General features: G+C 38.6%; 1 protein-coding gene across 1 annotated transcript; it reads right to left on the bottom strand.

The window, feature by feature from the left end:
- Nucleotides 1-1,136: 1,136 nt before the first annotated feature.
- LOC131226138 (mitogen-activated protein kinase 15) lies at nucleotides 1,137-13,121 on the bottom strand. The gene is made up of 10 exons (XM_058221848.1): nucleotides 13,055-13,121; nucleotides 10,745-11,153; nucleotides 10,092-10,219; nucleotides 9,891-9,950; nucleotides 6,508-6,657; nucleotides 6,219-6,374; nucleotides 5,884-6,095; nucleotides 4,405-4,506; nucleotides 4,162-4,322; nucleotides 1,137-2,056 (listed from the first exon to the last, which is right to left on the bottom strand). The coding sequence occupies exons 1-10, from the start codon at nucleotides 13,076-13,078 to the stop codon at nucleotides 1,773-1,775; spliced, it is 1,686 nt and encodes a 561-aa protein (XP_058077831.1). The 5' UTR covers nucleotides 13,079-13,121; the 3' UTR covers nucleotides 1,137-1,772.
- Nucleotides 13,122-13,603: the final 482 nt, after the last annotated feature.

Raw genomic sequence — 13,603 nt, 5'->3', positions numbered from 1 at the left:
ATTGAGATATAAACTCATTTTCAGGTGTCCACCAAACAGGCCTTTGGATTAATATCACCAACATGTCGATTCCACCGAAATCTGTTCACTCCTTTGTTCTAGTAAAAACTCTTTTATTTGAGAATGTAATAGTTCACTTTTGGAACTGAGATTGCTTCATCTAAGAAGATAGCTCTCGTTGAGAAGATTTCTCTATTTCTCTGAGGATCACCACATTCGATCAGAAAAATCCATATTCCAAGTTCTCTAATTACTCAACCATGTCAACCAAAAATCTGAAGAAAATGCTCTTTTGATGAACCTAACCAATTCTCAAGACAAGCAAAAGGCTCATTTGAGGAACCCTGGCCAAGTCTCTCTGGATAGCAGAGGCACGAGCCAGGACAGTCAATGCCAAGCAGGCGCAGAGAGCAGATTAGCCCCATTAAAAAAATGTCCACACCATGCCTTACTTTTTGCAATTTTGCTTTCGTCAATCATATTGCATCCCACCATAGATGGATCATGCCCTGAATTCTCCCAATTTGCTGGGACCTTTTCCAGTAGATCATTTGATGCATCCCTTCCAGCCATCCATATATCAGCTGCAAATCAAAACTATAAGATTTTCAGGACATTCCATCCATGGTGCATTGAGAGCGAATTACCTTACATGGGACCCATCTATCAGGATAGAAAACCTGTGCATGCTGTGCACGGCAACGATTTTCACAACAGAGAACCCATTTATAGCATTGAAGGGCGCATCTTGCCTCTCTTTTTCAATCTCCTGCGAGCCAATGTCAGTCAAAACAAACCCCATAATCTTGTTTCATAAAATCCCTATCTACATGACCTTTAAAAGGTAATGTCTGCCAATACAGGGTTAAATGGCCTAGTTTCAAACGTTACAAGAGCACATAATACTGACACCATGAGCATTTCAAATACCTGAAAATACTCAACAAACCCATCCACCGCCAGTCCTTTTAAATAAGGTGAGGCCAGTGACCGTTGCAGGGTCCCTTTGTATGAGGGGAACAGAAAAGAAAAGAAAAGAGAAAAGAAAATTGGAAAAAAAAAATTATAAAAAAATGCAATCTTTTGGCAGGTTCTTATTTAAAAGAAAAACAAGCATCGAATTAACAGTCAGGATGAAAGGAGGTTAACGTTTTTGTCTATAGTTCTCACTGAAAATCAGGAAAATGATCAAACAGACTGGTATTCTACCCACCACTCATCTGAAAATGTTCTTTTTCTTCTTTTCTCAAAGTAACCTCTTCTTCCCAACAGTAAGGGAAGAAACCCTTATATATTACAAGCTGTGCGCTGGGTCAGAATAAAAAGTTATCGTAAAAACCAACTGGTTTATAAAGGATTGCTATTATCATCATGCCGGAATATCACACTTAATAGAAAACCTGTCACACATGCATGATGTCTGGACTCTTGTCTAGCGCGGACCATCATGGATGGGCCATAGCCCAAAAATCACATCAGTTGCATTTACAACTGCCAGAGCTGGGGACAAAGTTCCATTTTCCCCAACTTCTCCAATTGTGGTTAGGATCATCAGACAATGTTGATTTTGGGCTATGGTCCATCTATATTGGCTCTGCTGGATGTTCAAGTCGAGATGCCGTACAAGTTCCATATGCCATCATGGAGCATGTTATTTGGGTGGACAATAACATCCTCATCTGCAGGCCATACAATACCAACCGCTGGGCTAGGTGACCATGCTACTGAGCTGGCAACATAATGTTGAAATGCATCAAATAGCCAATGCAGAATCAGTACCAGGGACCACCAGCTCCGCCTTGAGCTGTGGCCACTTTCCTCGCCATGTATTGAGGCTTGGACTGAACTGAGTTGGATCCTTCGATCCCCTCCTCCCCCACATCACTCTTACAGCTCGGGTTTCTTCTGGGATATGAGCAGCTGGATGCGGGATACTGAGTCATGACTGTTGGGTTCCTCACTGTTTTTCTTTGTTCGTAAGCCTCTTGTGCTGCTGTTGCACAGTTGTTGTAACGTAACACTGAACCAACCACTTTTCCAGGCTTTGCGGCACCACCTATGTAATGAAAGCAATGGTTATTGGGTGGATTTGAATTGATAATGAACCCTAAGTCGGTTGATGTTAAATTACTGAAATCAAAGAAAAGGACTTTGCTAGACAATTCATGAGAGTAGGATAATCTGGTCCTATTTCAATGCTTGCTAATGTGGCATGTGTGTGCAATGTCCAGGCCATCCAGGGGGCAGTGTACATACCATGGCCCAAAGCAAAGGATTTTCTGATCAGGTGGGCCACAATGTCAGCTGGATGTGGATCATTGATAGATTCCTTTTAAACATCCAATTCTATCATACATGCATGGCCCATCTGATGACCGACTAGGCTGGTTCCCAGGCCACACCGCCCTGATGAATGGCATGGATCTCCCATTCATGCCAAAGTGCCACACAATGGGGAGAATAGGATTAAAAATCCTACACTTCCATGAGTATCTGCAAGTTCCTCAAAAAGAAAGAAAACTACAAAGAAATTTGGATTAGCACAAAATTGACTGATTTCCATGATCAATGATACTAACCGGTTAAAAAAAAAAAAAAGCAATTACTCTATCTATCATTGAATCAGTCAAAAGGTTCTACGACTTTTTCTATCCTAGAACTAGATGCAAAATAGCATCTGCCACCACAGAAATGATGTATTTAAAACCCCCTTATCCCAAGGTATTCTGTAACAGTAATGATGGCAATAAAAACAGCCCCCGGCATTACCTTTACGATACGGGCTGTAACGGGTATTACGGTCTCTTTTTCTTAATTGAATTTTTTTTTTTTTTTGATAAACCTATATCGGCCCCATAATGGACCATTATGGGGCCATTGCAGCCTTGACGGGGGGTGGAGGGGGCTGCAACGGCAGTTACGGGTCATTTTCTTCCATAACAGCCATTACGACCCAGTAACATGTAACGGTTGCTACCATTACCTTTTTGTAACGGCCTTTACAGCCTCGTAACAGCCGTTATAGCACACCATGCCCTATCCCTAGGCATTTTTAGAATGACCTAAACATGCATATTGTATTAGTATTGAATGCATACCGTACCTGGCCAGATCGGTCAAAATTTCTTCTAGGCCAAAACATTATGGAAAATATCATAAAAATGGGGGAAAATGAAAATTTTGGGAATCTATCTCTTTCTTTTTTTTTCCTTTTCTTTTTTTTATTATCATTTCCTTTTTATTTTATTATTATTATTTTTTTTTGTCTTTTTGCGAGTTTTGGATACCTATTTAATGGTGTATAAGCAAATTCTTTGATACTACTGCTGTTTGTCCTGTCAGCTTGACTTCAAAGTCAACCAAATAGGCCCCAATGAAAAATAAGAAAAAAAAAATAAACATGATCTGATGGATTCAGGCCCATTATATTGAAATACAACAAAAGTAAGATGAAAAAAATGAAATAAATAATAATAATAATGATGGTTTACCCCTTTTTCCAAGTTTTTCCCGAAATTGTCCATTTCTCGAATTCTCGAATCCCACTCAAATCATGTGTTTTCATACCCAAGATCTCCATGGTTGCAATGAAAAAAGAAATGGAAAAATAAGGAAATTTTTGAAAAACAAAAAATCGAAATTGGTCTTTATGGCTGTATTGTCCGAATCAGACCCGTGTTGGTGCCAATACGGCATGTATTGCTAATACAGGCCTATACAAGACAAATTTTGGGGACAGGCTGATATTGAACGCTTATTGCATATCATGTTGGACAAATATGATACGGATAGTCCAAGCCATGGTGTCTATAGGCTACAACAGTTGCATACTTCATGCTAAAACCTGCCAGATACAGGAATATGTAGTGTTTCTCTTGTTCATGAGCTGCAGGCACCTTCCAACATGACCACACCCAGTACTTAAAATTTTCGTTTCAATGAAATTGAAGGCATCATTAGCATCAGATCGATTCTTCTATCAATTCAAAAGAATCGGATTTCGTTTTATCAAGTTGTTTTCAGAGACAAAAACTTCAGTAATCCTCCCAAAGTACGATGGTAGATTAAGTAGTGAAATTGTATGGAGATTAGCGAAGGGAAAAAAAACATTGAGTGTCAAGGAACTTGACAAATGCTGACATTCTAAGGAATTCACTTCACCTTGGATTCTCTGGGGAACTTGGAGGGGAAATCTCGTCCCAGGAATTCCACAATTCCCATCTGGTTGCGGCTTCTCCATTTCCTTGATGCAACACTTGGACATATCATCAGTGACCTCTGCCGGATTATGTGCCGTGTTGTCTGAATAGAACACACATGGCCTGCACATAGAAAGTTGCATCAACAATTTCGGTGATTCCAAATAATGAGAAAACGCATTGAACATGATGGAAATCTATATACCTGGGTAAGGACGCATGCTGCCTCTCAGGTGGGGCCACCGTCGCACCATTTCCATAGTGCTCCTCAAGGTAAGCAAATTGCTTCTTAAATTGGTCAACGGCACTATAAAAGAAAGCAATGCCAGCCATAAACATTTTAACTGTTGGTTTAGAGTAAAAAGTGATGGCTACAGGATCTCAGCATAACATTGAAGATTCTAGAATGATGATCTCAAAGAGGTTAAGTAGGAGGGTTACAGAAATGGGCATTTAAGGATATATTTAAAAGATCCCAGTTCCCGGGGCCACACAATAGCGCAGCAGCAAGGAGATGTTAGAACCTTCCTATCAAGGTGTTCGATAACGGTAATGGTGGCCGTAACAGCTGGCTTTTAAAAAACAAAATCTGTATCAGCCCCATAACAGACCATCATGGGCCATTTTTTATGTAATGGCTGTTACAGTCCCATAACGCGTAATGGTTCCCACCATTAACATTACATATCCATTTTGAAAACCCTGCTTCTTATACAATCTCACTTGTGATTTGGGGCAGAAGCAGAGGAAAATGGAAAGTTTTGGGGCATGGAGCATCCATGGTGGTCACAACTGACCCATGGTATGGACTGCTGAACCATTGGCCACTTGTCAGAATGGAAAACTAGAGTATACCGTGCAAAGCTTCAAGTTGAGGATCCTATTCTTTCTGTTTAACGTCTCTTTAAGATTCAGGAATCCAGCTTCGGAGTTCAAGGTATAAGTTCAGTGACAAAGGAGAATAGAGTGGGTTCTAGAATCGTTTAGTATGGGTCTCAGACTTCAGGATTTGTGGGTCAAGCTCAAGAGTCAAAGCATTTCAGTTTAACTATGCTTGTGAGTTAAGGGTTTCAGGTGGCATGGTGGAGGTTGTAGTTCCAATTTTAACATTTAGAGCTTGGAATTCCATGTGCGGCACATATGGTTTTCATGTATAATTTGGCCATTGCTAAAGATGGGCATGAAACACACCAGTTGCACATGAAGCCTCTAGGGAAACTGAAATATCAACATGTTTGTGTTGCACATAAATGTAAAACAACCAAAATTGTGTGAATGCCCGTGAAAACACACAGGAGCATGAAAGATAGCACATGCATACATGCACAATCATTCCCCATGCATGCATGTGCAGGCTTGCATTCAACCTACTGTATGTGGATTCACATCCGCACCTAGATCACGCCTATAGGTGTACAAATATAAATATAAGTGAATCTGCATTTATACCTTGTACTAAATTATATAAATTTGAAAACCTGAGGACAATTATGGAAATCAAAAGAGTTCTCCAATAGTTCTGTGCCAAAAAGTTGTCCAGTATAAAAATCATAGAGAAAATGGAATGGTGTTACTTTTGGGATTTCATGCACAGTAAAAACCACAGCCCTCTAAGGGTAGATCTTGGGAACTTGGGAATTTTGGGACTTTGCATATCACAATTCATGAGATTGGGAGTCAATACCTAGGATACATGAACCCCGTTGGTTCTGTTCCCTCTAAGAACTCCTTCAGCATCTTTGGATGGTACTCAAGAGTTTCTCGGTAAATGAGCTCTCTTACATCTTCCTTTGTTATCCTTCGTCTCTCAAATTCAAACTCCATCTTCGTGACTGGCTGAGCAGAAGGCTCCCTCTCAACCTTGGCCAGGCTCCTAAAATAGGGATCTGCCAAAGCCTGACACCTTGTGGCACAAATTTGCTTCGTTAGACAGAGCATGCATCCTCAGGATTGAGAGAAGAGGAGAGAAATAAAATAAAAAGGGGGGTCCTTCCACTCAGTATTAGCATGCCACTGTACCTCTTCAGCGCTAGGTCGATTCTTGGGTTCAAATGCAAGCATCCTTTCTAATAAACGGAGGGCAAGGGGATCTGCATTCGGAAATTTCTGCGATAAAGGTACAGGTTTTTTCCTGCGCATGCAACTTAAATATCTTCGGGCCTTCTCATTACGCACCTGTAAAGAGAAGACCAATTGGTAACATAAATCAACTTTACTTGAAAAATAAACGTGTCTGCTCTTAAGTCTATAAATAAATATGCACAACTACACCCATGTTAAGACAAATTTTCCAAGTTAGGAAACATACCCTGGCTATGGCTTCAGCTGAAGGTGTTCCCAGCAGATCGGTCATCAAATCCAACTGGTGGACCACATTTTTCCCAGGAAAGAGAGGCTTCCCAGTTAAAAGTTCAGCAAAGATGCAGCCGATGCTCCATATGTCAATTGCAGGGGTGTACTGTAACCAATTAGTGAAAGAAATGAGAACTTACTACAACATTGAGAAAGTATACAATGAAGCTCTCTCACTATTTACCAGTAATCATATGTCAGCAAAAGTACGCAAAGAAACAAGCATACTCTTAGAAACTCACAGTACTTTTCTTTGATGAGTAACAAAAGTTATGAAAGGATAAAAGAAAGACACATCAAAGAAGGGCAAATAATGCCCCATATGGCGATCTGGCCTCAAGACTACTTCCTTTGGAAGGGAGTCAGCGACCCTGTCAACATGGATGCACAAGGCACTCTAAGAAGAAGCTAAAATCCAGATCTAATCAAATATAAACACTAGGGCTAGGGGGGTCCAAACCCTCATGCAAAGCCCAAACAGCGACATGCAGTGAATATCCTTCCACTATCACACTTCAGCCCAAGGATGAAACGTTAAACCACCATGCCTCTTCCCATTGCTTCCATGCTTTGTCATTTAAATCCACCCACCCAGTCGCTCCAGGAAACATTTAACTGCATCATTCTCATGTGTAACCACTCTGCCGGACACCCTAGATTTTCCAGCAAATTCTGACCAAAATTTATCTTCCAGAAGTCGCTTCAAGGGGTTTCTCATCTTGCTACTTTTTCCTTCAATTCAGTAATTTGTCCAAAGCCCTTGCACCATGAAATTCTTTCTTAACCATTAATCATCCAATGATTTTATTTATTCAATCTACTTATGCCAACAAAGTTTCCTCATCCTCAAAAGGTTTTAAAAAAAAAAGTCCTCAAAAACTTCCAAATTCCAACATAATAATGAAGGTTCGTTTCTCCATGAATTTTGCCTCTTCTAAGGACAACAATTCCCACCACCACCACTGAACTCCTTCAAGATAACCATGAAACAAAATATGACTACATACATAGCATTTGGAATGTGAAATAATCTTCCTTCATGGTTCTAAGCCTTAACAAGGACTAGGATTGAAATGTAACAGAGTCTAAACCACACTTTGTAGCGTCTGGATATTGTTTCTTAAATTTGTTGGGCTCTAGCAGTTTATGTAATCATCTAAAAATTTGTATTTGACCGCCAGAGATCAGTAAGAGAATTGGCAAACTCTTCATTGGTTGTCTGAACAAGGATTTGATCAGTTGAGATAAATATATTATTCTTGCAGAAACAATATTCACTCTCTTTACTGGAAGGAGCTTTCCAGAAAACATTCCAGCCATCTCTTCCAATTAGGGCATTAGTAAAGTGCAGTTCATTGTGACTATGGTGAATGCAATGGTCATAGTGTCTAAAGTGGATATAAAGAGGAGCAGATGAGATGCCAGAGCTATGGGCACTGGCTGCATTTGATCGGAAAATATGAACACAAAATAACTATGGACCTATTTGCCCAAGATCATGAATGACCAGATCCTTATGATACACACATCATGATGCCTGTCAGATTTTATCCTGCTTGTGAAGCCTAGTTGGGTTCCATATCTTGTAGGTCACTAAATAAATTTGTTGGTGAATGTAAACGAGTTCAAAAGCAACCCCAATTCATACTACATTATCTTGCAAGGATGAAAAAAGTGTTCTTGCAAAGCTTGAAGAGGTGGAGATAGTAGATTATCTTAGATGAGAAGCAGAATGTTTAAATCTTTTTGCAAGGCTTGAAGAGGTGCTCATTTCAAGAATGGGAGGATAGAAGGATATGGAAGTGGATGCCAGAGATTATTTTTCCTCCAGTCTTCTTCATAGCGCTCTCGTGCACCACGCAAACCGAGTCCCCCATGGGTGACTGTCACAAGGATTAAGAATGGATGGTGGGGTGGACTGGACTCTTGTCTCCTGCACGAAATGAATTCCATGGAGCTGGCATCTTTCACAATTCGAAAGCAATCCTTTGATTGAATGCTCCAAACAAAAAGGAATCTTCCATGCAGTTGGGGAGTTGGAAATGGAATTTTGAAGGATTTTCTACCTCTGAGAGTCCAGCTGGTGTGTAGACAATTTTAGATATTTGTTTCCTTTTACTATTTATGAGCAGAGGAATATCACAGCAGTATTCTCATGTCCCACTGGGCTCGATCACCTTTCACTCCAAATCCAAGGCTCTTCGGGAGGGCTATGGATCTTCCTCCAATTCTTTCCAAGGGCTGCAAAATCCTAAACTACAGAGGGAAAATGCATGCTTGTGACAAATTGGGTATTGCATAAAGCCTCGAAACCTTGGAATTTGGGTTTCATCACTGATGGAATCAAGGACATTTCAGTAAACACTTTGTTTTCCTTAATTTTGAATGTTGCTAATCAGTCCGCTTTCACCCTTGCAGAGGATTGGAAGTTGATATTCGAAGAGATATTCTCAAGTCCAACTGGGGTTATTGATAACCTTGACACCAATCCAAGGCTCTTTGGGAGGAAGAACTCCAGATCTTCTCCAAATCTTTCCAAGGCCTGCTAAATTGCTGATCATAGAGGGAACATCCACAATTGTAATAATTTGGGTGTTGAACAAAGCCTAAAGACCTTGGAAATTGAGTTTCATCATTGATGAAATCAAGGACATTGCAGTACGATAAACATTTCATTTTCCTTGATTTTGGAAGTTGCCAATCACTCCACTTTCACCCTTGCAAAGGAGGGTGCACAAGGGAGCTTGATTGTTAAGGAAACTCTCTCCTTTTTTAATAGCTGTTTGTTTTTTTGTTTTATAAATCACTCTGCATTATCATCTTACATTTCATTTTCCTTAATTTTGGAAGTTGCCAATCAGTCCACTTTCACCCTTGCAAAGGAGGGTGTGCAAAGGAGCTCTATTTGTTAAGGAAACACCCTCCCTATAGCTCTTTTTAATATATATATATATATATAAAATAATTACTCTGCATTATCCATCTTACAGTATTATGTCAACAACGAGCAGCACAAACAAAGGTAAACTGTAAAATAGAACAATCAAGAAGGAAGCTGGCAATGAGTACCGCATTCAAGCATGATGCTGCAAGATGGGTTGGAATCGGCATTATATGCCGTATCCAAGAAGAAGAAAGTTAAGAACAAAAACAAATGTATTGAATAGAAAACATAGTTGTTCTGAAAGATAAGAGGATAAAAACTTCAAATTTACCATGAGACAAAATATATTAGTTCAAATATGAAGCTCTAATAGAAGTAACAATCACCATAAACAAAGGGGGTATATTAAAAGTCTAAAATAATGTGATGCAAATGGAAAACTGAGATTCATCCACCTTGGAGAAAAAGGATCCGCACAATTCAGGAGCCCTATACCATCTTGTTGCAACATAGTCCTGTAAAAGCATAAGAAATGAAATGAAAAGCCATGAATTTCTGTGCTACAGAGGACCATTAACTTTTTTGTAGACAGAACAAAGCTGATGACCAAGGTGAAATATAGAAAGCATCCTATATTGAATTGTCAAGAAATATACCGTCCAGAATATTGCAGTGGGAGTATCATTGAAGGCTACCCTTGCAAGACCAAAGTCACAAATCTTGAGTTTGCAGTCAGCATTCGCTAAAATATTTTTGGGTTTCAGATCCCGATGAAAAACATTTGCTGCACGAACATATGAAGCCAGGAAAGAAGGAACAAGTTAGAATGCAAAGAAGTGAAAGGAGTTAGCAGCCACCTGATTTACAAGAAATAATATCAGGCACAAACTATTTTTCAAAGGACATTAACCAATTTATTCATCAATAAAACATCATTTGATGAAAATTATGCAGAGATGCATGTGGTGATTTTCTAACCCTCACCGCACTGTAACGCAACCCAAAAGATCATAGTCAATTTTGAAGAAGAAAGCCAAGATGATTCGGGAAATTGTGTAGATCTTTCATGAAATAGAGTCCTTTCATATTCTTTGAAGAATACGGATGTCATAATCATTTGTATGCTAATCAAACTGCCAGATGTAATTGTGCATGACATCAATTAGTGCTCACAGCCTCACACTTGGCATTTGGGACTATTGTCGACATAGGATGAACAGTGAAACATGCTTGTATCTATAAGAAACAGGTTATATTTATGCTAACAGAAGCTCCTAAGCCAACAAAGAGATTGGCAGCATTAGATCACCTGTATGTATGTATTTCAAGCCTCGAAGAAGCTGATAAAGGAAAAACTGATAATGTTCTGGTGTCAAATCATCATTAGCCTTAATAACCTGGTGCAAATCGGATTCCATAAGTTCAAAAACAACATATATGTCTTTGAATTCCCTTCTTGAAGGAGGCAATAGGATGTGTTTGATTTCCACAATGTCCGGATGACGCAGGAGCCTAAGAAGTTTTATCTCACGAAGTATGCGTGTGGCGTCGGAGACATGTTCAAAGATATCGTTGATCTTCTTAATTGCAACTTTCTCCCCAGTATGTGTATCAAATGCAGAACAAACAACACCATAGCTTCCTTTACCTATCACTTCTTCTATTTTGTACCTGCTACCCTCACCATACTCAGTGAAAAAGTCCACTTCCAAGGGTGCCTGCACCACCGAATTCCAAGAAGCAGACCATGAATTAGTTTGACAAATTCAATTGATGCCATGGAATAAACTTAACATGATCCAAAAACAAAGGAGACCAAATAAACCACCACTATGCAGATGGGATGCCAGCAAGTTTCAACCCAATTGGTGTGCATGAAATGTTACTAGTAGAGATACAGTAAGATTTCATCAAAGTCAAACAAGACATAAAAATAAACATGAAAAGATCATGAAAAGAATTCCATGAAGTTCCAACATTGTATGGAATTTACATGAGAATTGAAACATGGATTGAATTCAAATTATTGTTAAATGTACTCCACAAAATTTATGAATCATCATCATCTAAGCATTACCCCAAATAATTGGATCGGATACACGAATCCTGTTCCACCATTCCACTCTACCAAAGACCATATCCTCAATAAAACATTAAAACCACAGGTCATCAAGCCTTTTCTTACTACCACCACCCATGTCCCTTTGGGCCTTCCCCTTGCCTTTAACTTGAACAAATTCACTCCTAACTAATGAAGTTCTTAGTCTCCGACTCTCCATACAAGAACACTGGTTACGAGTGAGTGGGTTACACAAAATCATGATTTATTTATTTATTTATTTTGAAAGATAATGCAGTTTATTCAGAGCCAACATGCCAAAAGAGAAACAAAACAGAAAGAAAACAAGGAAAATACAAACCACTCGAGGCACCCAATCCCTAATACACAAATTAGCCAAGCTAATCACCTCGATATAAGAACTACTATTGCAAAAACAGTGATTATTCCTCTCACCCCAAAGAGACCAGAGAACGGCGAGCATAGCAACCCTCCACCGGGATCTATTGTTTTTCTCCACCCCGCCAGCATGCCAAGAAAGAAACAGACCCGCGATTGAATTTTTTTTTTTTTTATTATCTTTCTTTCTTTATTTATTTATTATTATTATTATTTTTTTGTTTTCTTTTTTACCTTAGAAAGGGAAGGTCAGTTCACATACATAAAGGAGTTAATAGATTTGTGAGCTACGATCATCCACGACACCCAGCGAGGAAGCATTATAAGATCCTTCTGATCAGTGGATTTATAGACCGACTTTTATTGATGTGCGTGTTACATAGGTGTGGGGATCACCGTTAGGCTATCCAAACCATTGATCTCGTGACTGATGGGCCTCATTTTTTTTCTGGAGAATGCCCACTAAGTCTCTAAGATTGGAAGATAGTAATCATTCAATATTTGACATTTTTTCCTGTTGAATTCACACCATTGCTGTATTTTCCTCATAACCATCCATATGCAGGTCATCATATCAAAGGGTCAGTACCTTCCAACCAGATGACCCTTTGGGGCATTGCAGCTTGACAGTGGCTTGGTGTCCCGGCAGATTCAATGGTTTGGATCACCAAACATAGCCCACTTATATGGAATTCTGATAGAATTCTCACTATATATATATATATATATATATATATATATATATATATATATATATATATATATATATATATATATATATATATATATATATATATATATATATAGAAAGGACAATTGCCACAAACATGGTCCATCTCTCCTTCCAAGTATCTAAAAAATAAATAAAAGAAATCCAACCAAAATAAATTAAAAATTGAGAACCATATGTTCAACCAATTTCACAAAATTTCCTCAACCTCAAGTAACACTGAATTCAGTGATATTCCAACACTATGAAATTGAAGCTAATAACCAAAATAAGCAAACATAACTGCATGAGCAAGACCCACAGAACATTGAAAAAAAAAAACCCACAATGGAAATTAGGATGCAAATGATAATAATTGAATCCTTAACCACCAAAATCAGTCCCAAACTGAAGGAAGAGGATTTTTTATTTTTTATTTTTTAAAAAATTACCTTTCTTCGCTGATCTGGCTGCATCTTAGCAAGGAAGGTTCACACTTGAGGCGTTCGCGGGGGTACAGAACAGAACAGAACGCTACGAAAAAAAAATATTGAGATTAAAACTGCGCAGAAAACACCTGAATTTCACGATAAAATGACGAAAGGTAAAAGTTGCAAAAAAAAAAAAAAAAAACCGGAGCAAACAAAGGCGAAAACCAATGAATTCTCTGTTAAATCAAAGGTCTTGAGACTAAAAGAAGATATTACTTAACTTCATATTACACATTAAATCCACACAAAAAAATTTATAGAGCAGATATTACTAAATTTTCTACTAAAATCAGCAGAAACCACTAGTTTTGCTACTGAAAGTGGCAAAGAGAATGAAATTAAAAGGGGATTTAAAAAATATATATATATATAGTTTTGCTCAAGATCTTGAGATCTAAAGCAAAAACCTTAACTTTTCCCGCTAAATTTAGCTTAAAAAAATAACAAACGAAATGTCAAGCAGAAACAAATACTAACCAAAAAAACGAAATGTACGATACAAGAAGGAGC

Source organism: Magnolia sinica, chromosome 14 (genome assembly GCF_029962835.1).
Source record: "Magnolia sinica isolate HGM2019 chromosome 14, MsV1, whole genome shotgun sequence".
NCBI classification, from domain to species: Eukaryota; Viridiplantae; Streptophyta; class Magnoliopsida; order Magnoliales; family Magnoliaceae; genus Magnolia; species Magnolia sinica.
The sequence above is the reverse complement of the archived record's forward strand: the minus strand, read 5'-3'. Positions and strand labels throughout refer to the sequence as shown.